Below are 25000 nucleotides of genomic sequence, written 5' to 3'. Positions count from 1 at the left end.
TTAAATGTTGCAGAAAGAAAGTGAGTAAAATATTTGGATATACACATTTCTATTAATAGTCTCCTGAATTCTTGGACTACTTCACTGTCATGCAGTGCTACACTTTAACATTTAAACTTCAACAGGCTTTCAAAGTTTTAGTCAGGGAACATTTCAGGAAGTGACCATAATTTCCTAAGTTTTATGTTACTAATGGATAAGGGATAAGAGTAGCCCTCAGGTAAAAGTACTAAACTGGGGGAAGGCTAACTATGGCAATATTAGGGGAATGTGGAATGAGGACTGCTATTTGAGACTAAATCCACATCTGTCATATGGGAATCTTTTAAAAACCAGTTAATTAGAGTTCAGGACCAACAAGCTCCTGTGAAAGGGAAGAATAAGGATGTCAAGATTCAGAAACCTTGGATGATGAGAGAAATTAAGAGCTTAGTCAGAAAAAAACTGAAGATAGGCAGAGCCCTTGAAGAATATAAAGAAAACAGGAAAGAAATTAAACAAGGAGTTAGGAGGGCTAAAAGGGGGCCATGAAACGTCCTTGGAAAACATCATTAAGAAAATACCACGGTGTTTTATATGTACATAAGGAGCAAGAGGGTAGCTAGGTCCAGTCAAGGGCAAAGGAGGGAATTTATGCACGGTGTTAGAGGAAGTAGACGAGGTCCTTAATGAATACTTTGCACAACATTAACAAAAGAAAAGGACATGGTGGATGGGGAGTCTAGAGAGGGGTACATTGATTTTCTAAGACATGTCAACATTAAAAAATGGCGGTATTGGGGGTTTTGAAAAGTATTAAAGGTAGACAAGTCACCAGGACCTGATGGTATCCATCCCAAAATGCCTAGGGAGGCGAGGGACGAAATTGCTGAGGCCTTGTATGAAATCTTTGTATCCCCTTCAGTCACAGGAGAGGTCCCAGAGGAGTAGAGAATAGCCAATGTTGTTCCTTTGTTCAAGAAGGTCAATGGGGATAATGCGGGAATTACAGGCTGCTGAACCTATGTCCGTGGTGACTGAACAGGAAGCTTGTACTGTCAGCTGAGCCACAATTGTCACTGAAATAGGGAGTTTGAGCATCTCTAGGCCACCATCCAATTGCCTCATTATTGTACGTTTATCTATTGACAATACCTGAATAACAAAATCCCGTCCCCTGAAGTCCGCAATTGTTCTAGGCAATCGTGTGCGTCCCCACACAAACCGCAGAAAAAGGGAGCGTTCAGTATTGGAAAAGGATTCCATCACTTCCCAGAACCACTGGATTAATGAAGCATTTGGTTCTATTCCTTTATATGTGGCGACAGACTTTAAAAGGTGAAGTGGTATATCAGGACTCCCACATACCTGCAATGATACAATGAATGGGATACTTCTGTCAGTTCATATCAAACCTTTTCCTTAGCTTAAACACTACATTGGCATTTTATGACTAATTCCAAAAATTTTAATTTTTAAAAAAACTCTTACTACAAACATAAAACTCAAACACTGTATCTGGAGGAGATTCAGGGAGAAAATTTCCAGCAGTAACTGGAACTTCAAACAGTTTCCATTAGAGGCCACGATGTATGTTTCTGCAAAATAATTCCAATTTCTCTCATGGCAACTAACAAGGGATGAACACATTCAGTTAGATGTTCCAGCCCTTCATTTAAAAAAAAAGGTGGTGGGTTTAGTATGCCCACTGTCCTCCTGCTGCCATGTCACCTTGCCTGCAGCAGGATTGGGAGGCAGGTGTCCTTCTGCCCAGGGCCCAACTGAGCCACTTAAGTGGTTATTTAAGGGACTCTTCCTGCCTCCAGGGCAGTTGGGTGAGGGATCTCTACTCCATGGGAAGATTGTCGGGCAAACCCTGTCAAATTGGGTAATTCTATGGGGGAAGGTTTGTCTTCATGGGCACTCTTCAAGTCAAAGAGATGCCCCTTCTGTCATGACCTATCCCCTGCAACCTTCTCTTGCAAATCCCAGCCGTCACGCCTTGCAAGACAGGACTTGGTGACCGCTATCCCCACTTGTTTGAGATTCCGCACATCCATCAATGTGGGTTCCTTCTCCAGGTGCAGACCCAGCAGCAGCCTCTGCTCCCAACGGTACTGGTTAAGGCTGCTAAACTATCAGACAGCTCTTGGGGGTAGGTGGCCACACTTATCAAGTGGCACGAGTTCCTGACAAGATGTAGCCCTTAGATCCTGCTGACAGCAGTGAATTCATTCCTCACTTTTTGGCTTGGCAGTGTGGCCACTGTTACTACGATTAAATACAACCGATTACATTGATCACAAAGCTAGTAATCATCACTTAAACAGAAAGGCTGGGTGAATTAGATCAAACGTTGCCCAAATCCATTCATGAAACAAAGGTCTAGCACAAGGTACATAAATACAAGTTAAAGTCACCACAGTCCCAGAGAACCCTAAAGCTGCTCTCTCAGTGATCACTTGTGGTGGTTTACCTAAGAGTTACCATGTTTCAGCGATAGAAAGGATGGAGAAGGAGGGACTTCCATGGGGTTCAGTTAACTGGACAGCTGTTTTGCAATCCAGAGTGGCACCGACAACATGGATTCAGCTCCTGGACTGGCCAAGGTAACCATTCTCAATCTCATTCCTTGCCTGAGGCATGACGACCCTCAGGTTATACCACCACCAATCATCCCTCTCTAATGAGAGAGCAGCCCGATGACTCGCTGGAACTGTGGTGATTTTTTAAAAAAACTTTTGGTAATGGTTTTGAAATTTGTTCACGTCAAACGTGCCAGCATTGACTAGGTACGCACAGGGAAAAATCCCTGTACCTGAATGGATAGGCTTAACGCATACCCAACATTGGATCTGAGGCATTAGGCCTTATTTAAATAAGGCTGCGATTATGTGGATGAAGGGTGGTTATCTTTATGAAGCTTGCCCATGAATTGACGTGGGGTTCCAGACAATTGTATTGATGTGAATGATGTAGGCAGGAGGCAAGGAAGTGGATCGTGAAGGAATCACTAGTGAGAGAAATCCGACCTAGAAGGAGGAAAGAAGCAATTGGGCAGGAGGCGAACACATTTTGACAATGGATCTAGGTAATGCAGTGTTTCAAGAGTTGTCCATTCAATTCAACTTTTCCTTTAAAAATGTAAGACAAGAAACAGGAACAGCAATATGCCATTCGGCCCCTCAAACCTGCCTCAACACTGACGAAAATCATGGCTTCAACTCCATTTCCTCCTGGTTCCAGCTAATACAAACTGGAAACTAGTTGCCCACACCTGAAAATACAACATCTAACCACATAAAGCATATAATGTAGAAACAACATTAAACTTTCAAATACACTCCCAACCCGCCTGAGGGGAAATAGTTTGGCATTAATTCAAAATCAATGCTATTTAAAAATTAATTCTCAACAATTAATGGTTTAAAATAAAGCAATGACGTCTCCTTTATTTAAGCTAATCATACAATTAAGAATTTTCAGTTTAGAATCTGTCAGAAGGAATGACATACCATTGTTTCCAGTTCATAGCCAGTGAAGAGAGAAAGAAGAGGTACAGGGACAACTCGAGCCATCCCCTCCCGTACAGCAGCAACCTGCTCATCAAATTCATGCAGCCTGTGACAAACAAAGCACACCAAACAAGAAAAGACATTTTTAGAAAGTCTTGCATTTAAATAGCATTTTTCACAACCACCAAAACATCTCCAAGCCATTTTTTTTTGAGTGGCAGCTTATTTGAGGACAGCAACTCCCACAAACAGCTTCGTATTAATGACCAGATAAACTGTGATGTTATTTGAGGGATAAACAGTTTGGCCAGGACACCAAGGATACCTCCAAAATGATAGCAATGCATCTCTTACATCAACCCAAGCAGGCTCATAAGGCCTCAGTTTGAAACTAATCTGAAATATGACACCTCTGACAGTGTAGCGTTCCCTCATAACTGCACTGGAGTGTCAGTCTTAATTTTTGTGCTCAAGCACTTGACTGGGACTGGAATGTGAAATCTTGTACCACGTAGTTGACAGCATTAGTTTTACTAAAACTGATTTTTAAACGTAGCTTTTCAAAAAACTTAAACTAATGCAATAGCAACACCTTATGACGCAGTGATATGCATGACAACAGGAACTATAGCTGGACAAGTCTTTGCAAAATAGGCCTATGAAAAGGCAATGCTACAAAATGATTCACTTTACCTATAGTTTATGGCCAGCCTAACATACTCTGCCCTGTTCTCCAATACGATATGAGTGTGCTTGGAGCTCAGCTGAATATCTTGACCACTGGCACTTGGCACGGTGAACGGCAAAGACATGGCCTCGAACTCCTCAGCTGTGGCTTCATTATCTCTGATGTACATAAGCCCAGGAATAAAGTCTTTGTCAACCTAAGAGTAAGAACATGGGATAAATAATAGGTATTTTCATCAAATATACCTAGACCATTAATGCAAGACAACTTTTCTTCGATGTAAACAACAAAAAAAAACCAAGAAATTTCATATTAGCCAAAATCGACACTGAGTCAAAGAAAGTATTATTTGGAGAGGTTGGTCAAATATATAAGGATTCCAAAAAGGCTTGAAAAGGAAGAAAGGTGATAGGAAGACAGGTTTAGGAAGGGAATTCAAGAACTTAGGACTAAGATGAATGACAATAATTACCAATTATGTGAGAAAGTAGTGGGGGCAAGTAAAAGGTTTGAACACAAAGCCAGAATCATCTCGATGCCTGCTAGACTGGTGAAGTTAAAGCGATGGGGATGACCACAGAAATCGCGGCATTTAAACACTGCATGACCTATAAATGAGGGGTCCAGGAGCCAATATAGGAACAGTGTGCAGGACTTGTGATAGGATAGAATATTGGCAGCAGAGTTTTAGACAAGTTGAGGTTTAAGGAGGGTGCAGTACAGAAGGCCAGCCAGGAAGGAACTGGAGATGGAGAAGCCAGAGATGAGGGTTTCAGAAGGAGGGTTTCAATGTGTGGCAGAGATGGGCAATGTTGTAGAAGCAGGCAATCTCTACTTTGGGAGAAGATATCGAGCTCAGGTCAGGTCAAAAAGATGCTGAAGGCAAATAGCCTTGGCTAACCAAAAGACAGTGGCAAAGCTACAGAGCCATGATCAGTTAAGGTGATACCAGTCTTTTCAAAGTTTATATGGAGGAATTTGCAGCTCATGCAGTATTGCATTGTCAGAAATGTAAACATAATTTGTTTGTTTGTAATGTACTGACAATGCTGCTGCAGACATCAATGATGCATTACAATTATGAAGTTTATAAGATTGTAATGTCCTGGAACTGTCTTTAACAGAAGGTGAGGAGATCATGTGACCCCACCACCAGCGATGCCCGCATCCTGTGAATGAATTTTTAAAAAAAATTCTGAAGTTAGCTTGACCATAAGGGTAGTGACCATTAGACATTAAAGGAAGTCCAGATTGGTTTACTGGAATGAAGATACAAGATGGTTAATGCTCAGAGACAGTAGCAGCAGCCTGTGTACTTACAGTGGATAGACTTTGTCTCCAAAGTTCTGGAATAAGGATTCTGTGCAATCCAAGATGGAGAACAGAAAAAAAAATGGTGGCTGTAACAGCTGCTCCTTTTGAGCTATTTTCAGTGTTGGAGCTGATTTCCTTGAATTCTAGGAGCAGTAATTACTGTTTTATAAACAGTTGCATTGTTTTGGAACTTTGGGGGAAAAAGAAAGATCAAAACAACAGCATTTTAAAAAGGAGAAAGACAGACAAAGGGCAGTGACCACACAGGCAATGATTCAAATGGGAAAAGAAACCTACACTGCTGTCTGACCCAGCAGTAACCTGCACAGCTGCTGCTTTTGTTGTCTGTTTTCTGAACATCGGAGTTCGTTCTAAGAAAATAAACAAACGGCAAAATTCACAGCTGACCTTGGAGGAACTTGCGTGTGGGAACTCACAGCAGGGGAGCAGCTAAGTGGCTTTTTAAAGTGTAACCTTACTGGTTTTCTTTTTCAAATCTACAGTATAGTGGGGTTTTGGTTGGATTACATGCTGTTATTGAGATCTGTCTATTGGATTAAAATGTAAAAACGTAGAATCTAATCTAGCCTGCAGCAGTGTTATTAGAGCAGTAAGAATGTGTGGAGGCTGATATATTTACAACATTTAAGAGGCACCTGAATGGTTAGATGAATCGAAGGGTTTAGAGGGAAATGGGCCAAATGCTGGCAAATGGTACTAGATTTATTCAGGATATCTAGTTGGCAAGGTCAAGTTGGACCGAAGGGTCTGTTTCCGGGCTGTATATTTCTATGACTCTAAGTGGGACTAATTTAAGATTTAAACACTTGTGCCAATTTGGTTCCAAAGTGAAAGAATCGAGAGTCTCAAAGACAGCTGGGTACAACACCAACATGATTCATATTGTCACAAAGTGGGTAAGGTCCTTAACGTAAAATTTGCATCAGCACTAACAAAGGAGAAGGACATGGTGGAGTCTAGGGAGGGGCATGTTCGTATTGAAGGGCATGTCAATATAAAAAAACATGGTATTGGGTGTTTTGAAAAGCATTAAAAAAGGTAGAGAAATCATGGAAACAGATTTTGAGAAGGATTTGCCAAGCTCTGGAAAAGAACAACTAGGGACCAAATGGATCAGAGGCAACAGAATGCCCAGATTGAATGACCAAACTCGTGAGGAGTTAAAATGAGGCTGAGAAAGAGGATTTCCAATAATATCTTCATGGTGAAGGACAGTTCCAGGTTAGAATTACCAGGCTGAAAGACTGTTACATGTCCTTGATTTGTTTCAGTTAGGTTACAAATTCCGTTCTGTAGGTTACAATATAAGTTGCCTACAAAAGCAATGTTCAGTCAATAGTGCATTAATATCTTTTACAGTAAAGGTCTTATAATATGTAATCTGTCACATTACCCTCTCCGCTATTAACTGGAAGTTCAAATTGCCCTTTTTAAAAAAGCTATCAGTATCTTCAGGGTACATTAGAAATGGTGGCAGTGGAGGAAAGATCTTTGGGTGACAATTCAGAAACAGGAAGAGAAGTCATTGCTGAGAAGCTCTGGATGCACTTAGATAATATGAGTGGAATCAAGTGAGGCCAGTCCACTGAGCTACACAACAGAGGCAAGCATTAGAGGATGGTGGTATAGTATACTTTAGTACAGTCTGCAGGTGAGATCAAGGTGGATGAGCAGAGACGATGCACCATAATCACAGTCATAAAAGATGTCATTGGTTACTTTGATTAGTGTGTTCCACTGCTATGACAGGAGCAGATGCTGGACTGGAGAGACTCAAGCACATTGTACAGAAAGGATTTTGTAGAAGAAAGAGGGTTTAGAAACAAGGTTGCCAAAAACAGACAGGGGTCAATGGTTGTTTGCATGTGAATAGGGATTATTGATTTATAACGTTTATATACAACAAAGTTAGAATATTCTAACTCCAGACAAAAATAGAGTACTTAAAATGTGTTTATTTATAACAAATGCATAAAGACATAGGCAGAAATGTCAGAAATTACCTCACTCAAGTCAGCAATTGTTAGATTCATTCCTGCCAGTTGTTTCCACACTGGTTCAGCCAAATTGAGACTCAGAGGACTGCCTGTACGTATAGCAATGCCTAACAGTACACCTATAAGTGAGAACAACAAATGGAAAGTTCCAGGATAATATAATGTTAAAAGCATGAATAGATCCTAATTATTCCATTCTAACTCTCATGGACAATACAGCAGATAGCAACAAATTTTGGATAGTACTTTGCTTCGACTGCACTCTGCAAAATTTACCACTCACTTTCTGGATGGTCATTAAAAGTTTAAAAAAAAAATTTAAGAATTTTGATCTTGCATAAATTAGATGTCTTTAGTTCTCAAAAGAGATTTATTTTCTACAAGATTTCTAACTTTATTCTTCAAGCTTCCAGTGTGATGGAGTCAGATCCAATCCAACACCATCAACATCCAACATCTTATACACCTAGGAGATAGTAAGGACTGCAGATGCTGGACGTCAGAGTCGATAAAATGTGGAGCTGGAGGAGCACAGCAGGTCAGACAGCATCTGAGGTGCAGGCAAGTTGACGTTTTGGGTCGGGATCTTCATCAGGGCTGCTGTGGGGGGAAGGGAGCGCAGAAATAAATGGGGGGAGGGTGGGGCTGGAGAAAGGTAGGTGGGATGGTGATAGGTGGATGCAGGTAAGAGGTTGTAGAGATTGGTCAATGGTTAAAAAAAGAGTGGGGCGGATAGGTGTTAAGGCAGATGGACAGGTTGTGTCAGGTCAAGGAGGCAGGGATGAGGGGGACGGCTGGACATTGAATGAGGCTGGGGGTAGGGAGATTTTGAAGCTGATGAACTCTATGTTGAGGCCGTTGGGCTGTAAGCTCCCAAGGTGGAACATAAAGGTGTTGTTCCTCCAGTTTACGTGTGGCCTCATTGTGACAGTGAAGGTGGCCCAGAATGGACATGTCGCCAAGGGTGGGAGGGGGAGTTGAAATGGCTGGCAACCAGAAGGTGGTGTTGATTGGAGCGTACAGAGTGCAGATGCTCCATGAATTGGTCACCGAGTCTGCGATTGGTCTGTCCGATATAGAGGAGACCGCATCAGGAGCGACAAATGCAATAGACCAGGTTAGAAGACGTGAATCTCTGTCGGATTTGGAATGACTGTTTGGGGCCTTGGACAGAGGTGAGAGAGGAGGTGTACAGGCAGGTAAGCTCTTCCTGCGGTTGCAGGCAAAGGTGCCTCTCCATGCATTGCTGGTAACCGACTTAGCACTGACAACCATTTCACACCCAATGACACAGCTATTCGACTACAGCTCCTCTCAGCCACCCTCTTGCAAAAATGCAATCCCACATTCCCAATTCCTCCGCTTTCGCAGCATCTGCTCCTGGGATGAGAAGTTCTACTCCCGGACATCCTAGATGTGCTTCTACTTCAAGGAACTTAACTTCCCCTCTCTCATGATCCATAATGTCCTCAACCACATCTCCTGCATTTTCTGCACTTCTGTCCTAAAACCCCCCCCTCCAGCAACAAGGATAAAGTCCCCCGGTCCTCATATACCACCCCACCAATCTCCCAAATCCAATGCATCAACCTCCGCTATTTTCACCACCTGCAATCAGACCCCACCACCAAAAAGATAATTCCTTCCCTGCCCCTATCTGCTTTCCGTAGGGACCACTCACTCCATGACTCCCTTGTCCACTCCACACCAACCCTTCTACCACACCTGGCACCTTTTCCCGTAACCGTGGGAAGTGCTACACCTGCCCTCCCCTCTCACCTCCGTCCGAGGCCCCAAACAATCATTCCAAATCCGACAGAGATTCACTTGTACATCTTCTAACCTGGTCTATTGCATCAGTCGCTCCTGATGCAGTCTCCTCTATATCGGAGAGACCAAGCGTAGACTCGGTGACTGATTTGCGGAGCATCTGCGCTCTGTACGCTCCAATCAACACCACTTTCTGGTTGCCAGCTATTTCAACCCCCTCCCACTCCTTTGGTGGGATGTCCAACCTGGGCCTCCTCCACTGTCATAATGAGGCCACATGTAAACCAGAGAAACACCACCTCATATTCTGTTTCGGGAGCTTACAGTCCAATGGCCTCAACATAGAGTTCACAGTGTGGAGCTGGAGGAACACAGCTGGCCAGGCAGCATCAGGGGAGCAGGAAAGCTGACATTTCAGGATGGGACCTTTCTTCAGAAATCCCAACTTCGCAATCCCAGCACATTTATATTGAAGGGAAAGTCAATGCAAAAAAAAGGTGGTGACGATGGCTGTTTTGAAAAACATTAAAGATAGGCAAGTCCCCATGACCTGATTGGATCCATCCCAGAATACAGAGGCAGGAAATAGCTGGGATCTTGTATGAAATTTTTGTATTCTCTTTATCCACAGGAGGGGTTCCAGTGAACTGGAGAACAGCCAGTGTTGTTCCTTTAAGGGTAACAGGGATAATCCGAAAAATTACAGGCCAGTAAGCCTTACGTCCATTATAGGAAAATTACTGAAGAAGATTCTTAAGGACAGGATTTACTCACATTTGGAAAAATTTGGACTTATAGGCAGCATTGAGTGAGTTTTGTTTAAAAGAAGTAACAAACATGATTGATGAGGGCAGGGTAGCAGTTCTCTGTATGGACTTTAGCAAGGTCTTTGACAAGTTCCCTCACAGCAGGCTGATACAAAAACGTGAAGTTACATGGATGATAAACTGCATACAGACGTGATTTAATTATAGAAGACACAGGGTAGCAGTGAAAGGGTGTTTTTCTGACTGGAGATCTGTGACCGGCGGTGCTCTGCAGAGATGAGAGCTGGGACCCTGTTGTTTGTAATATATATGGTATATAAAATGATTTGAAGGAGAATGTAGATAGCCTGATTACGATGTTTGCAGACCACACAAAGATTGGGGGTAGCTGCAGATAGTGAGGATTTCCATAGGATACAACAGCATAAAGATATGCTGGAGACTTGGACAGAGAAATGGCAGATGGAGTTTAATCCAGGCAAGTGCGAGGTGATGCATTTTAGAAGGTCTAATGCAGGAGGGAAGAAAAACAGAACCCTTAGTTGCATCAACATACAGTGGGATCTAGGCTTAAAAGGCCCACAGCTCCCTGAAAGTGGCAATATAAATGGATAAGGTGGTCGAGGTGGCACATGGCATACTTGCCTTGCATGGAATATAAAAATTGGCAAGTTATGATGCAGTTGTTTAGAACTTTGGTTAGGCCACATTTGGAATACAGTCTGGGTCGCCGTACTAACAGAAGGATGTGGAGGCTTCGAAGAGGGGACAGGAACAATTCACAAGGACCTGGTTTGGAGGATATCAGATTGGGCAAACTTGCTCGTTTTCACTCAAACTTCAAAGGATGAGGGGTGATCTCTTTACAAAATTATGAGAGGCACGGACAGTCACAGGGTCTTTTTTCCAGGGTAGAAATCTCAATTACTAGGCAACATAGGTTTAAGGTAAAAGGGAGAAATATTCAAAGGCGATGTGAGAGGCAAGTTTATTTCTTACTCACAGGGTGGTAAGTGCTTGGAATGCGCTGCCATAGGTGGCAGGGTAGGTGGATAAAATAGTAATATTTAAGAGGCATCTTGACAGATAGTGAATAGGCAGGGAATACTGGACTACAGATCACAAAGGCAAAAGGTTTTTAGTTTAGAGAGGCAATATGTTTTGGCACAGTCTTGGGCCGAAGGATCTATTCCTGCGCTGTACTGTTCTCTATCTCCAGTTGAAATTGTGAAACTCAACATGCATCTTTTCTGGGCTGCATACCTTACATCACAATGGATGGTGTATTTATTCATTAACTGATTAAGGAAGCTTACTTTTTGAATTAACACACAAAGTGCAAACCTCAAGACACATTAATAGCCCACATACCTAGAAATCTGAACATGTTCATGTGCAATTGCGATTTGGCAGCTGGATTTAATAGAAAGCAGTCTCGGTTGGCTCCAGATTCATCCCTTCCATTTGGGGTAACAATCAACAACGGCGTCAAACCATTTTGAAGCTCTTCACACATCTCTGCAATCGATTCACTGTAGCCTCCACCACAATCATCCACTGATTCGCCTGGACAAAGAAACAAGTTTCAATCAGATAAATGTTCCTCAGCAACTAAGATGCAAAATTTTTGCAGTGTTGTATAAATTGCATATGCTAATGAGTGCCAACCATGACAAAGAACAAAGAACATTGTTAAAACTTACAAAAGAGTGAATATAATTGATAATAAGTAGAATTCTGACACCGGTTTTGGCAAACTGATGTATCAATTAACTCTCTAACCATTTCAGGTTGTGATTCTTGATGTGGCATTGAATCACAGGCCAAGAAATTGCCAAGGTTGACCTAGCTTAGCAATTGGGAGCGAAAAATGTCCTCAATCATCTTGGACTGCAGAAGAGGTGGAGGGACATGTCAAGCAATTATAAACACTTAATGAATTCAATTACTAAACTCAAAAACATATGGTGAATGTCCACATGTGGATATTAGGTATGGTCAAGATTAGGTTTGCACGTAATGCTTTCCAGTAAAATGCTGACCACATTCACAATGAATGCTCACATAAGGAAAGTAGACCCCAAGGTAAAGTATCAGTTTCTAATGAAATCTTAAACAACATATGCCACACTTCGAGGTTGGGGGGAGCAGGAGTTACTGACTTTATCTTCAGTCTTGGGCGACTGTCTGTGTGGAGTTTGCACATTCTCCCCGTGTCTGTGTGGGTTTCCTCCGGGTGCTCCGGTTTCCTCCCACAGTCCAAAGATGTGCAGGCTAGGTGGATTGGCTATGCTAAATTGCCCATAGTACCCAGGGATGTTTAGGTTAGCTGGGTTAGACATGTGAAATGCAGGGGTAAGGGAATGGGTCTGGGTGGGATACTCTTCAGAGGGGCAGTGTGGACTTGTTGGGCCAAATGGCCTGTTTCCACTCTGGAGGGATTCTATGATTCTTGAGTATCAAAAGAAATGATGTTAGAATCCACTTCTTGGGCTCTCACTGAGCTGGAAGTTGGCTTCTGATTAAAATCAACATCAGGGAGAAAGCAAAGTAAATTTTTTTATCTCCTCCCCCTACTCGTGGCCCACACAAAAAAAAAAGAAACAAAACAAAAGTTAGCTGCATAACTAAACATACCAACAAACTTGACTTTCCAGACTCTGTGAGGGAGCAACAAGCTATCAGGACTGAGCGAACTCATCTTAGCACACATCTGACCAAAAACAGACTTCGTGCCATCAGGACCTGCCAAACCTCCTTTACTTCTGGAACGTTTGACCTGAAGGAAAAGATCAATTTTAATCATCAATGCCAAAACCAGGCTGAAAAGCAAAAGCAGTGACGTATTTCAAAAGCCATGACAGAAATTCAAATATCAGGTGGTGATCGGACCACGAGTATCCAGTTCCACCCTGTACACATTCGCTGCCTTTGCTCAAAGCTTTGTCACTAAGATTGATTTCTGAAATCTTCTGCTCATTCACCTCCACTCTTCAGAAAGACTGAATGAGGTCTAAGTCCTCACCCACGCAGGCATGGCCCCAATAAGTAGTGCTGGTTCCCTGTGGGAGTTCAAGGCTCTTCCACCTCACTGCATCTAATATGGAAAAAACTTCTTCAACCTCAGGTAACACAACTGGCACTTCTGGGACATGGTGTGACTGGTTGTTCGCACATCTCAAAAGATAACCTTCCAGCTAAAATATTCCTGTCTTCTAAACTCCTGTTGATGTGGCCAGGTAAGGCTTCTGAAGGGATCAAGGCACAGACTTGAGAAATTTTAAACCTAGGGATTGTGAACAACCACAGTAGAAATGCCTAAGCGGGATTCTGTGCAACATAGGATATACGTGGCAGAAGGGTTGAGGTGAGTGTGTTAAGCTAATAACTGGTTGCAGAGAAAGGACTGAGTTGTTATCCAATATGATACTGGAGTAGGAAGTGCTTTGGCGTGGACAGGTTGGGCCAAAGGGCCTGTTTCTATGCTGTAAGTCTCTGTGACTGTAAGCAGAGGACACCAAGGACCAACAGTGTTTCATGTGGTTCAATTAAGTCCAGCAAATACCTAAAAACAGTTGAATATCAGACAATGTCAAAGTTGCAGCCTATAGACTTGAAAGATTAAAGAAAAAACCTCCTTAAACCCAACATTACCTCAGTATTACTTGATTTTTTTTTCCCCAGAAGAACTTTTTCAATGGTGGATTAGCAGGGATTAATCTATGCAACAGTATTATAATGAGATTATAAACAAACAAACAAGCAAACAAACAATCAGCAGAACCCAATATATTTCACAGAAGAGAAAACTTTAAAAATTGTTCTGTAATAGGCAAATCATTCCGAAGCCTCCATTTATGCTCACCTTCACTCTTATTGCAACCTATATATTCCTGTGTTTCATTATTTTTGCTCTGAACTCTCTGCTTTTGCACTTCAACTACATTGACCATCACCTTACGTTTTCTTACTTTTTAATAAATCCAGTCATACCCAGTTGTCTGCTCCTACAACTATCATAACCCAGGTCCTCAAAACGGAGAAGCTCCTCTATTAACTTCTCTGCTAACAGTCTTCACTGCATCTTACAACCTACAAGCTTTCTACCTATTTATTGCTTCTTGTTAAGTCTCCAACTTTCAGCAACTTTAGCAATGTCCTGTGCTATGGTGTTGCCCTATACCAGAGGTCATGTCTCTTTGCTAGGTTTCTTCGTTCAAATCATTCTTTAATACAATTAAAATCTGAGCATCTTACCGAAATGGACTCCTAAAACAACATTTCCAAAATTCAAGAGCAAAAGTCTGCCCTCAGGACAAAATGCAAGGAAAGAATCAGCTGTAAAACCAGATTTACATCTTAACTCATTCAAAAACAAAGTGTTCTTCTTTGATAAAATGCTATCTGATCACAAAGTTAAATTTAAATGGAGCGCCAAATATTACTTATTCAAAGCGAGAAAGGAGTCCTGTTAAGTTTAATTACATGCATTGCCTAAATGATTGGCTTGGGCAACCTCAAGATACAAATATTTAACAATAGCTGGTAAAAAGGCCAAGGTTCCAGTTTTAAAAGATTTACTGGGATTTTGTTGCACAATTGTACCTGAATTCTGTTAAGCTCCACAACAGGCCCATGCTGTCGATCTCGGACCATAGTCGCTTGGACTACCTTGCGAAAAGCAGCTTCCTGCAATATAATGTTGAAGTTGTTAGCAAATGCCAGGTGAACCGCTCAGGTAACTGTGCTTATAAGACCATAAGACATATGAGCAGAAATGGGGGAGGCGATGGCCTAGTGGTATTATCGCTGAACTGTTAATCCAGAAACCAGACAACAATTAGGGCAATTGGGCAATTAGGGATGGGCAATAAATGCTGCCTAGCCAGTGACGCCCTCATCCCGTGAATGAATCAAAAAATTGTATTTGCCTAACTACCGACTCAACCTGCAAGTTTGCCTTAATGGAATCCTGGACCAGGACTCCCAAGTCCCTTTGCATGTCAGATTTCTGAATCTTCTCCCCATTTAGAAAATAGTCTACGCCTCTTCTTCCTAGCAAAGTGAATGACCTTGCACTTTCCCACACTGTATTCCACCTGCCACTTCTTTGCCCACTCTCCTCACCTGTCTAAATCCTTCTGCAGCCTCCCCGACTCCTCAATACTACTTGCCTGTCCACTTCTTTGTAACATCTGCAAATGTAGCCAGAATGCCCTCAGTTCCTTCATCTGGATCATTAATATATAAAGTGAAAAGTTGTGGTCCCAACACCATCAGTCACCAGCTGCCATCCTGAGAAAGACCCTTTTAATCCCACTCTCTGCATTCTGCCAGACAGCCAATCTTCTATCCATGCTAGCACCTTTAACTCTAACAGCATGGGCCCTTATCTTACTCAGCATCCTCCTATGCGGCACCTTGTCAAAGGCCTTCTGGAAATCCAAGTAGGTAACATCCATTGGCTCTCCAATGAAACCTGCTCATTACTTTCTCAAAGAATTCCAACCGATTTCTCAGGCATGACCTCCCCTTGATGAAACCATGCTGACTTTGTCCTATTTTACCATGCACTTCCAAGTATTCAGAACTCTCATCCTTCACAGTGGACTTAAAAATCTTACCAACGACTGAGTCAGGCCTGTAATTTCCTGTCTTTTGCCTCACTCCCTCATTGGGGTGGGGGGTGGTGGTTTACATTAGCAACTTTGCCATCATCTGGGACCCTCCCTGTCGCCAGTGATTCCTGAAAGATTACCACTGACACCTCCACAGCCATCTCCTCCAGAACTCTCAGCTGTAGTCCATCTGGTCCAGGTGACTTATCCACCTTCAAGCCTTTCAGTTTTTTCTAGCACCTTCTCCTTGGTGCATGGCCACCAGACTCACCTGCGCCTGACTCTTGAATTTTTGGGATGTTACTCGTGTCTTCCCCTGTGAAGGCTGACGCAAAGTACTTGGTCAGTTCCTTCATCATTTCTTTTCTCCACATTACTACTTCTCCAGTGTCATTTTCCAGCAGCCCAATGTCCACTTTTGCCTTTCTTTTGTCTTTTACATATCTAAAGAAACTCTTGCAATCTTCTTTTAAATTACCAGCTAGCTTACCCTTATATTTAATCTTCTCCCTCATTTCTTTTTTCGTTGTCCTCTGTTGGTCTTTGTGGGCTTCCCAATCCACTGGCTTCCCACTGCCCTTTGCAACATTTAATGCTGTCTCTTTTGCTGTTGTGGTGTCCCAGACTTTCCTAGTCAGCCATGGTTGCCTCCCTTTAATATGCTTCTTTTTCCTAGGGATGAAGCTTTGCTGTGTTTCCCAAATTACTCCCACAAAGTCCTACCATTGCTGTTTCACTGTCTTTCCCACTAGGCTTCTCTCCCAGTCAATTCTGGTCAGCTCCCCTCTCATGCCTTGTAGATGCCTTTATTCAACTGTAATACCATCACATCTGATTTGCTTAGTCAAATATAACTTAAAAATTGTTCAAACCAAAATTACAACGCTCAAGTACAAAAGGATATGTTTCACTTACTATCCCTGAAATGGTCAGCTTTGAATTCTATTTCCTGCTCCTTCCCCATATCCTTACGTTCTTTTCAAATTTTACCCCAGTCTTTTTTTAAACAATGCTATGGTCACTGTCACCATACAACTTATAGTGAAGTATACCAAGTTCTAACAATCTTCTACGTAGGTTTCTGCTCATTTTTCCCTCTTTGATCTTTGATTTGTAGAAACATTTTTTGACAAACTGGCCTCAACAACATTTCTTCTGCAAGATAACCTGCTTAATTTTTCTGTAAATGCCATTATTATGCCATTAACATTTCAGAAATAAACTTGCCTGTGGTTTCTGCTTTTGTTTTAAGTAATGTTGATTCAAAACATTGCAAATGCAAGATGGAGCTGCTGGTGAACCCTCCATACACTCTCCATTGTTTTACAATACGTGAAACTTTTGACAAAGAAGACTATTCCCAAAAGCTAAGCCCACTGTCAAAACAGGGTCTTACCTTGCCCTGTGATATTAATATTCCACGTAAAGTATCAAGTCCAACTGAAGGGCCTTGCCCAGTTTCATCAAGTCGACCTTCCAAATCAAACATTGGAATACAGGGACAGAAGAGTTCAGAGATATGGTGTAGTAGTAACAGTCTATTCCGCAATGAGATTATTGGGATTTCCTGGAGGTAGTTGTATTCCATTGGAATCTTAAATAAATAAGAAATACACAGATTTAAAAAAATTTACTTTAAAAGCCGTTAATTGCAATGAAAATTTGCTAACACTGCTTGGCTCTGAAGGGGACAGCAATGAAAGTTAATTACTTTCCAATCACTAACACATGCTGCTGAGAACTTAACTTACAAGAACATTTGGAATTAACCACTGATATTATTAACTAACCTGTGATGGGAGCTTTCCTGCATTGGCAGGTTTGCTGGTTGACCATGCCAAGGTGTGGGCTGAACCACACGCAACACGATTAATCTTTTTCCCTTGCAGTGCAGTTACCAAGCGTGGCCGCTGGATGGCATTAGTCGTCCCGTCTCCAAGCTGCCCTTCATCATTGTCTCCCCATGTATAAACTTCTCCTTGTTAGGAATGGAAAAATGAAAATGTAATATAGAATCATGGAGTCATACAGCATGGAAACAGACCCTTCAGTCCAATCAGTCCATGCGAAACATAATCTCAAACTAAACGAATAATCTCAAACTACGTGCCTGCTAATGGCCCATATCCCTCCAATCCTTTCCTATTCCCAAATGTCTTTTAAACGCTGTAACTGTACACGCATCCACCACTTACTCTGAAAGTTCATTAATTGCCCCTCATGTCAATTTTTTAAATCTGTCTCCTCTCATCTTTAAAAACGTGCTCCCTAGTCTTGAATTTCCCCATCCTAGGGAAAAGACAACTTTCATGAACCCTACCTATACCTCTCATGATTTATAAACTTCTATAAGGTCGCCTCTCAACCTCCTGCATTCCAGTGAAAACAGTCCCAGCCTCTCTCTATAACTCAAACCTTCTATACCTGGCAACATCTTGGTAAATCTCTTCTGAACCCTCGCCAAACTTAATCTCCTTCTAATAACTGGGCGATCAGAACTGGACACGGTATTCCAGAAGAGGTCTCACCAACGTCCTGTACAACCTCAACGTGACTTCCCAACTATACTCAAAAGGCAAACTATGGAGAATTAATCTTTTTTTTAAAACAATTCAATATTTAGGTCGGAGGAAATGTGCTTTTCCATTTTTCTCTCCTCTTACTCATTTTCATTTTTATTCCCCTAGTTTAAAACATGAGCTGTTATACAAATCTACAAAGGAATATGTTCTCTCCAGTTGACCATTGAGTAAATAGACAAGGCACAATATATTTGGCAAAAAGAAACCTAAGAGTAATTGTCATTAAGCATTATACAAGCACCTAACACGTCAATCAAACTTCTTTGCATAGATTTTAATAAAAGCATTAAACAATATGACTAGAACCTATTAAAATAAAGAGAGGCATGAGAGACAATGTTAAACAGTACTCAAATGGACAATAAAATTGTTGACAGTAAATTATAGCTGCTAGTCAATTTTGTAATTAAAATTGTACCAAACTCCTGACGGTGCTGTAGTTCGAGTAAGCCTGCATTAGCTTATCTATAAAGCTTTCAAAATATCTTACAAGTCTTACCATCCTCAGTGCAGCATACACAATGCAAAGATCCAGTTGCAATAGCAATCACCTTCTTCCCTTGTAACCCCTGGACTTGCCGAGGTCTCCTGACATGATCATCAGAGCCATGACCCAACCTATGGTAGTCACCTTTACCCCTGTAAAGGCAAACACTACGTTAATAATTTGACAGGGTGATTGGTTAGCTCAGTTGATTGATTGATTTATTGTTGCCAGATGTACCAACGTGCAGTGAAAAGTGTTGTTTTGCATGTTTTACTGGCAGATTGTACCATACAAGGTGTATCAGGGCAGCAGAACAGAATGGATAATACAATGTTACAACCACAGAGAAGGTGCGGGGGGAGGGAGAGAGAGACAGAGAGATCAGAACTAACATTTGAGAGTCAATTCAAAAGTCTAACAGCAGCAAGGAAGCAGCTGTTCGTGAATGTGTTCATACATGTATTCAAACTTTTATATCTTCTGACCAATGGAAGAGGGTGGAAGGGTCTTTGATTATGTTGGTTGTTTTCCTGGGGCAGCGGGAAGGATAGATGGAGTCAATGGATGGGAGGCTGGAATGCATGATTAACTGGGCGGTGTTCATGATTCTGTGGTTTCTTGCAGTCTTGGGAACAGCAGTTACCACACTATGCTGTGTTGCATTCAAATAGGATGCAATCTTTGATGCATCTATAAAAATTGGTAACAGTCCTTGTGGACATGCCTAATTTCCTTAACCTCCAAAAGGAAGTAGAGACATTGTTGTGCTTTCTTGAACATCTCGGAGTGAGTGGACCAGGACAGGTTGTTGGTAATCACCACTCTCAGGAACTCGACACACTGGATTATCTCCACCTCAGCACCATGGCTGCAGACAGGGGTGTGCCCTCCACTCTGCTTCCTGAAGTCAATGACAGGCTTCTGCATTTGGCTGATGTCGATAGAGAGATAATCATCATTCCACCATACCGCTAAGTGCTCAATCTCTTTCCTGTATTCTGTCTTGACATTGTTTGAGACCCGACCTAGAATGGTGGTGTCATCAACAAATTTGTAAGTGAAGAAGTTGAGGTGGAATTTGGCCACACAGTCAAGAGAATAATAGTGTAAACAGCCTCTGGGCACTGGTATTGAAGGATTATGGTGGAGATGTTGTCGCCTATTCTATTGATTTCGGTCTATGGTTCAGGAAGTAGAGGATCGAGCTAGGGGAGGAGCTGAGACCGATGTCTCGGAGTTTACAGACAAGTATGTTTGGAATTATGGTGTTGAGGGCAGAGCTGTAGTGAATAAGTAGGAGCCTGACATAGGTATCCTTGTTATCCAGATGTTCCAGGCAGAGCAACACCAACAGCGTGGGTTCAATTCCCACACCAGCTGAGCTTACCAATGAAGAGCTCACCTCTCAATCTCTTCCCTTGCACGTTGGCCCTCAGGTTAAAGCACCACCAGTCACCCCTCTCTAATGAAAGAGCAGGTCTAAGCTCTGGTAGGACAATAGTGACTTTACCTTTACATCCGACAACCTAGTTTAAAAAAAACTGTGCTGCTGCATTCATACAGTCATCCAGCACGGAAACAGACCATTCGGTCCAACCAGTCCATGTTGAACATAATCCCAAACTAAACTAGTCCCACCTGCCTGCTCCTGCTCCATATCCCTCCAAACCTTTCCTATTCATGTTCTTATCCAAATGTCTTTTAAACATTGTAATTCCTGGGAATAGGTTGGACTAACCGTTACCAGTCAGTCAATCTGAGAGAGGAGAGGAGAGGTTGGGAAGGAGCAACAAAGGAGGAATGAACAAAAGAATGAATGAATGACGGAACTAAAGAATGAAAAAGAGAGAGATTTCCATTTATTTAGTACTTTCATAACATTGGATCACTTCTAAGCATATTACAGCGGAATGAAAGTACTTTCATTGTATGGTCACTGATGTAATATAGAAAACACAGCGGCCAAATTGAGCAGAGCAAGGCCCAAAATCAGCGAGATAACAACTACTAATCTATTTTATGGTGGTGGTTGAGGGATAAATTTGGCCAGGACTGTATGAACAATATTGCAAATTGAAAGAATATATTCTGATGTGCAGAACAACGAGAAAGACACTCATTTCTCAATTTGGAGTCAGAATTTCATCTCTGGTTTCTCATCACTGAGAAGCTGCCTAGGTGTTTTTTATGGGATGGTGACACTGTGCGCTCACATAATAGAATCTAACTTGGGGAGTGGGAAGAAACAGAATTGAGCTGATAAACTGTTCATATCACCCAGAGAAGTATTAGGAGCCAGTTAAGGGTCCCATGGCTTGAACAGTTTCTAGCTAATCATTCTGGAAAGACTGAAAAATGAAATACTTTTCTTTTAATGGCAATGTCATGGAGGCTATATATCATAACCAAAGGAGAATTAGTAAGCTAAAAATTAGAACTCACCTATATGGGTAGGAATAAAAATAAGTACATATTCATACAAAAAGTCGTGGAACTTTGAAATTAGATCCCTCAAAAACAGTGGATTCTGGTTCAATTGAAATTTTCAAGACAGATCAATCATCCCACTACTGGGAGAAGACCAAAACTATTCCTATAGGCCCCTGCCACAAATTTAATTCTCTTTCTTTGCCGCTCTCTCAGACTGAACCAAACTGTCGGCAACTCAGCATCATATTTGATACATATCTTCTCCTTAACAAAAGCTACTTACTTCCATTTCCATTGTATCGACTGTCTTTCCCTTGTCTCAGCCAATCTGCTGGAAACATTCATCCAAACTTTGCAGCATTTCTAGACTTAACAAGCGTAATGCTGTCCTAACACACTGCTCTACACCATCTTAAAAACTCCAACCCATGCAAAACCTGCTGCCTACATCTTCACACCCATAAAGTCCCAGTCAGACACAACCCAAAAACTTTGTTCATCTGTATTTGTTCCCGATCAACCAAATGTTAAATTTTAAAATTTCACGTTAACAGTTAAATCCATTCATGTCCTTATCCTTCCTAAGTCTCGAGATCGAAGGCCTAGCACATACCAACATTCTGGTTCCTTACGCATCCCTTGCTACTTGGAACATGCTGGCTCCTGTCAGGTTTCACACTTCATCCCTGCCTCCCACCTCCTCGCTGTCCTTTAAGAGTTTCCTTAAAATTCAGCTTTTTGACCACTAGAGGTTAATTTTCTTAATCTTTACTTCAGCTTGATGTCCATGTTTTAATTTAGAGCCAGTAGGCACTTTGAGATTTTTGCTACATTGAGACAAGCTCTGTAAATGTAAGTTTCTTCTACTATGAACAAGAATACTGATTCACCTGCTACTGACTTTCATTGCTGTTTGTTTTGTATGGACTTAATACAAAGAACCTTAAATTGTTAAAATTAACCAGAATTTTTAAAATCTGAGTCCTCCTATGCAGACAAATATTCTTCTCTCAGGTCTTTAGAAAATGATGCAGGCTGAATGTGAGAAACACTGAAGATATATACTTACCAAGTATAAACAGATCCAGATTTAGTTAGAGCCACTGAAAATTGTGATCCACATTCCACCTTAACCACACCAAGTCCAGTTAGGGAATCAATCTATTTGTAGAAAATATTGAACAACGTCAGCCCTAAAAGTTGCCACTGTTGTTAAGACTCCACCTAAATGGTCTTAATCAATTATAAGTATAATGAAAGCTTGAATGTAAAAGAAATACAATGTTTTAGTATTAAAGCAGCTGATGAGTTGAGAGCAAATAGCAAAGATATTCGAAAGCTAATGCAGAGTGCAACAGAAAATTAATCTTTAGTTTGCTGAGAATGAGATTTTCATTGTAACAGGGTCTCTAGAGCTCTCTGAAATTATGTATATTGTGCTTTTATTTCCTCTAAATTATTGGATTAAATAATCAAAAACCCAACTGAGCAAAATTCTAGATTAGCATGAGTGTATTTTTTTTTAAGATAGATTAAGGAAACAACTATGAAGAAGTCAAATCTGAAAGATAAGGCAGATGAGGTAAAATAAATCTTAATTAATTATTAAATTGAGGTATTAGAACTGCAGCAATGGCCAGATCAAGACATAGTCTAGTGATAGATGCAGTAATCACGATATGGGACATAGGGAATTTACGAAGTTCCTAGAAACAAGTGTCAGAAAGTTGCAATTTTTCAGCCATGGAACACAGAACATGAGTTAATGTTGCCAAATGTAGCCAGTTAAGTGAAAAGGAATGTGTCTGCGAGACTGCTCGGACGGTGTTCATCCTGCAGCGTAAGACGAATGGGTCACAATACACAGGGGTGGGGAGAAGGAAATGAAACTGCATTTGCGTTTGTCCAAAGATAGACGGTTCTTAATACACATGGCGAGGACAGGGGTGATGACGCAAGTATTGAGAAAGAAAGGTACCATGATACAAAGAGTGGGCCATGACATACGTCAAGGAGATATATTGTAAGTGGTTTTGCCGAGACTGTAAATGTTAGACTCTACACTAAGTGAAAAACTTCAATGGTAGCAATCTCAGCAACACTGAACTACACAATTTGAGAGGAACATACAAACGGGGAGGACGAGGAGTACGCTATTCAGCCTCTTGAGCTTGCTTCAATATTTAACAAGATCATGCTTGACCTAACTGCAACTTCAAATCCACATTCCTGCCTACTGCCAATGATCTTTTATACCCACAGATTCGATAAGTCAACTCATGGGTGGGATAACATGCGGAAGATGGTGATGGTGCCCATCATGGTCCTCAGAGTGCATGGGGGTAGCAACAGCCTTTCTACTCTTCCTGACTTTATACAAACATTTAAAAACAAAATTTTACTAATATTGCGAGGCAGCATTCATGTCAGGAAAGCTTAGATGTCTCCATTAAGAACAAAAACTTCTGAAGGTGAATTTTAATTTCGCAAAATTAGCTGGGCTGGAGTTGGGTCAGATGTTAAAAATTTTAAACTTCACATGAGCAGGACAATGGGTGAGATTAATGAGGTTCAAAGTCCCACCAGGCATTAGGAAACTTGGGATCTGAAAGGAGAAGACAGCTTTGGGAAAATAATAAATGCCTTTACAACATTACGTCTGGGCAAAAATGAACAAGAGTGATTCCTTCAGTCTCCTTCAACCTACCAGCAGACCACATCTGTCAAAAATCCCAGGGTAAGGGGCAATTGGAACTGCCCCTCACTGCTGTTCATCTTCAATCATATCTTGCCATTTTTACACCTAGTGTATCAGGGTTAAGTCTGTGTAAAATGGATTTCTCCCCTGTAATATCAGCTTCATGTGAATTTATCTGCAAACTCTCAGTACCTTCATTGGAACTTTACAGCCATCGCTGCCACCTCTTCCAAGTTTTCCATAATCTCCATCGCCCCAGGACCAGACAATATCATCATCAGTCAAACAAAGAGTTTGTGCATCTCCACTTCCACATGCAACATCTATGACTCTGTAACCCTGCAGTGCTTCCACCTGAGAAATGAACACAAATTTGCATTCAGAAAGATAAAAACAGCGCACAGGACCATTCTCACTGGAGGCCAGAATGCAATATAACTCAATTAAATTAAGTTCAATTTAATACTGCTAATTACTGCTATAGTACTCAGGATAAAAATAGAAGGCTGGTGGTTCTTCTTGGAGTCTACCAATCAACAATACACGCAAAACATGTCTGCCTGGTGCCCAAAATATCAATCAGCTCCACATGCAAATGGGTGTTTTTACTTAAGATCAGCAACGCGAGAAATGCAAAAACAATATCATTTGTGTATCAAGTGGTATTACAATGGGCAGCTAGTTTATTCAGCCAGTGCAGATACAATGGGCTGTTGGTCTCTTTCTATGCCATAACTGTTACATGATACTGTAAATGTTTACAACAAATCAGGAATAATAATTTCCATCATCACTGTTTGGGGCTTTTTCAAATCAATACTTCACCAGTACTCACCAATTTTGGTTTCAGCTGATCTTCACTGTCCCCATGTCCCAGTCTTCCATATCTGCCTTTTCCCCATGTGTAAAGCTCTCCTGCTGCAGTGATGCAAGCACTATGTGCTCCTCCTGCAGCAACATCAATCACTTCGATACCACGCAGCGATTCGACAACACGAGGTCGGTCACAGGGGCTGCAAGGGCCAAAAGTGAAACGTAATACACATCTTTTTGTACTTGGAATATTAAAATGGTCACTTTGTAACACTTCTTTCAAACACAAGGTCAAATACTTCAAAAGCTTGAGTCACTACC

General features: G+C 41.5%; 1 protein-coding gene across 1 annotated transcript in view; it reads right to left on the bottom strand.

Moving 5' to 3' along the window:
- herc2 (HECT and RLD domain containing E3 ubiquitin protein ligase 2) overlaps positions 1-25000 on the bottom strand; it is a 231921-nt gene that overhangs the window by 29237 nt on the left and 177684 nt on the right. The window contains exons 75-87 of the mRNA XM_048597893.1: positions 24702-24879; positions 24059-24220; positions 22238-22329; positions 18751-18890; positions 17460-17647; positions 17066-17263; positions 14657-14740; positions 12689-12830; positions 11423-11617; positions 7521-7633; positions 4188-4378; positions 3495-3600; positions 1135-1347 (exon numbers count right to left, since the gene is read on the bottom strand). Of these exons, the coding sequence (XP_048453850.1) occupies positions 1135-1347; positions 3495-3600; positions 4188-4378; positions 7521-7633; positions 11423-11617; positions 12689-12830; positions 14657-14740; positions 17066-17263; positions 17460-17647; positions 18751-18890; positions 22238-22329; positions 24059-24220; positions 24702-24879 (2002 nt within the window). The remainder of the gene's footprint in view (positions 1-1134; positions 1348-3494; positions 3601-4187; positions 4379-7520; positions 7634-11422; positions 11618-12688; positions 12831-14656; positions 14741-17065; positions 17264-17459; positions 17648-18750; positions 18891-22237; positions 22330-24058; positions 24221-24701; positions 24880-25000) is intronic.

This window comes from Rhincodon typus, chromosome 6, assembly GCF_021869965.1.
Source record: "Rhincodon typus isolate 14 chromosome 6, sRhiTyp1.1, whole genome shotgun sequence".
Classification (NCBI taxonomy): domain Eukaryota; kingdom Metazoa; phylum Chordata; class Chondrichthyes; order Orectolobiformes; family Rhincodontidae; genus Rhincodon; species Rhincodon typus.
This window is presented reverse-complemented; position numbering and strand designations above follow the sequence as displayed.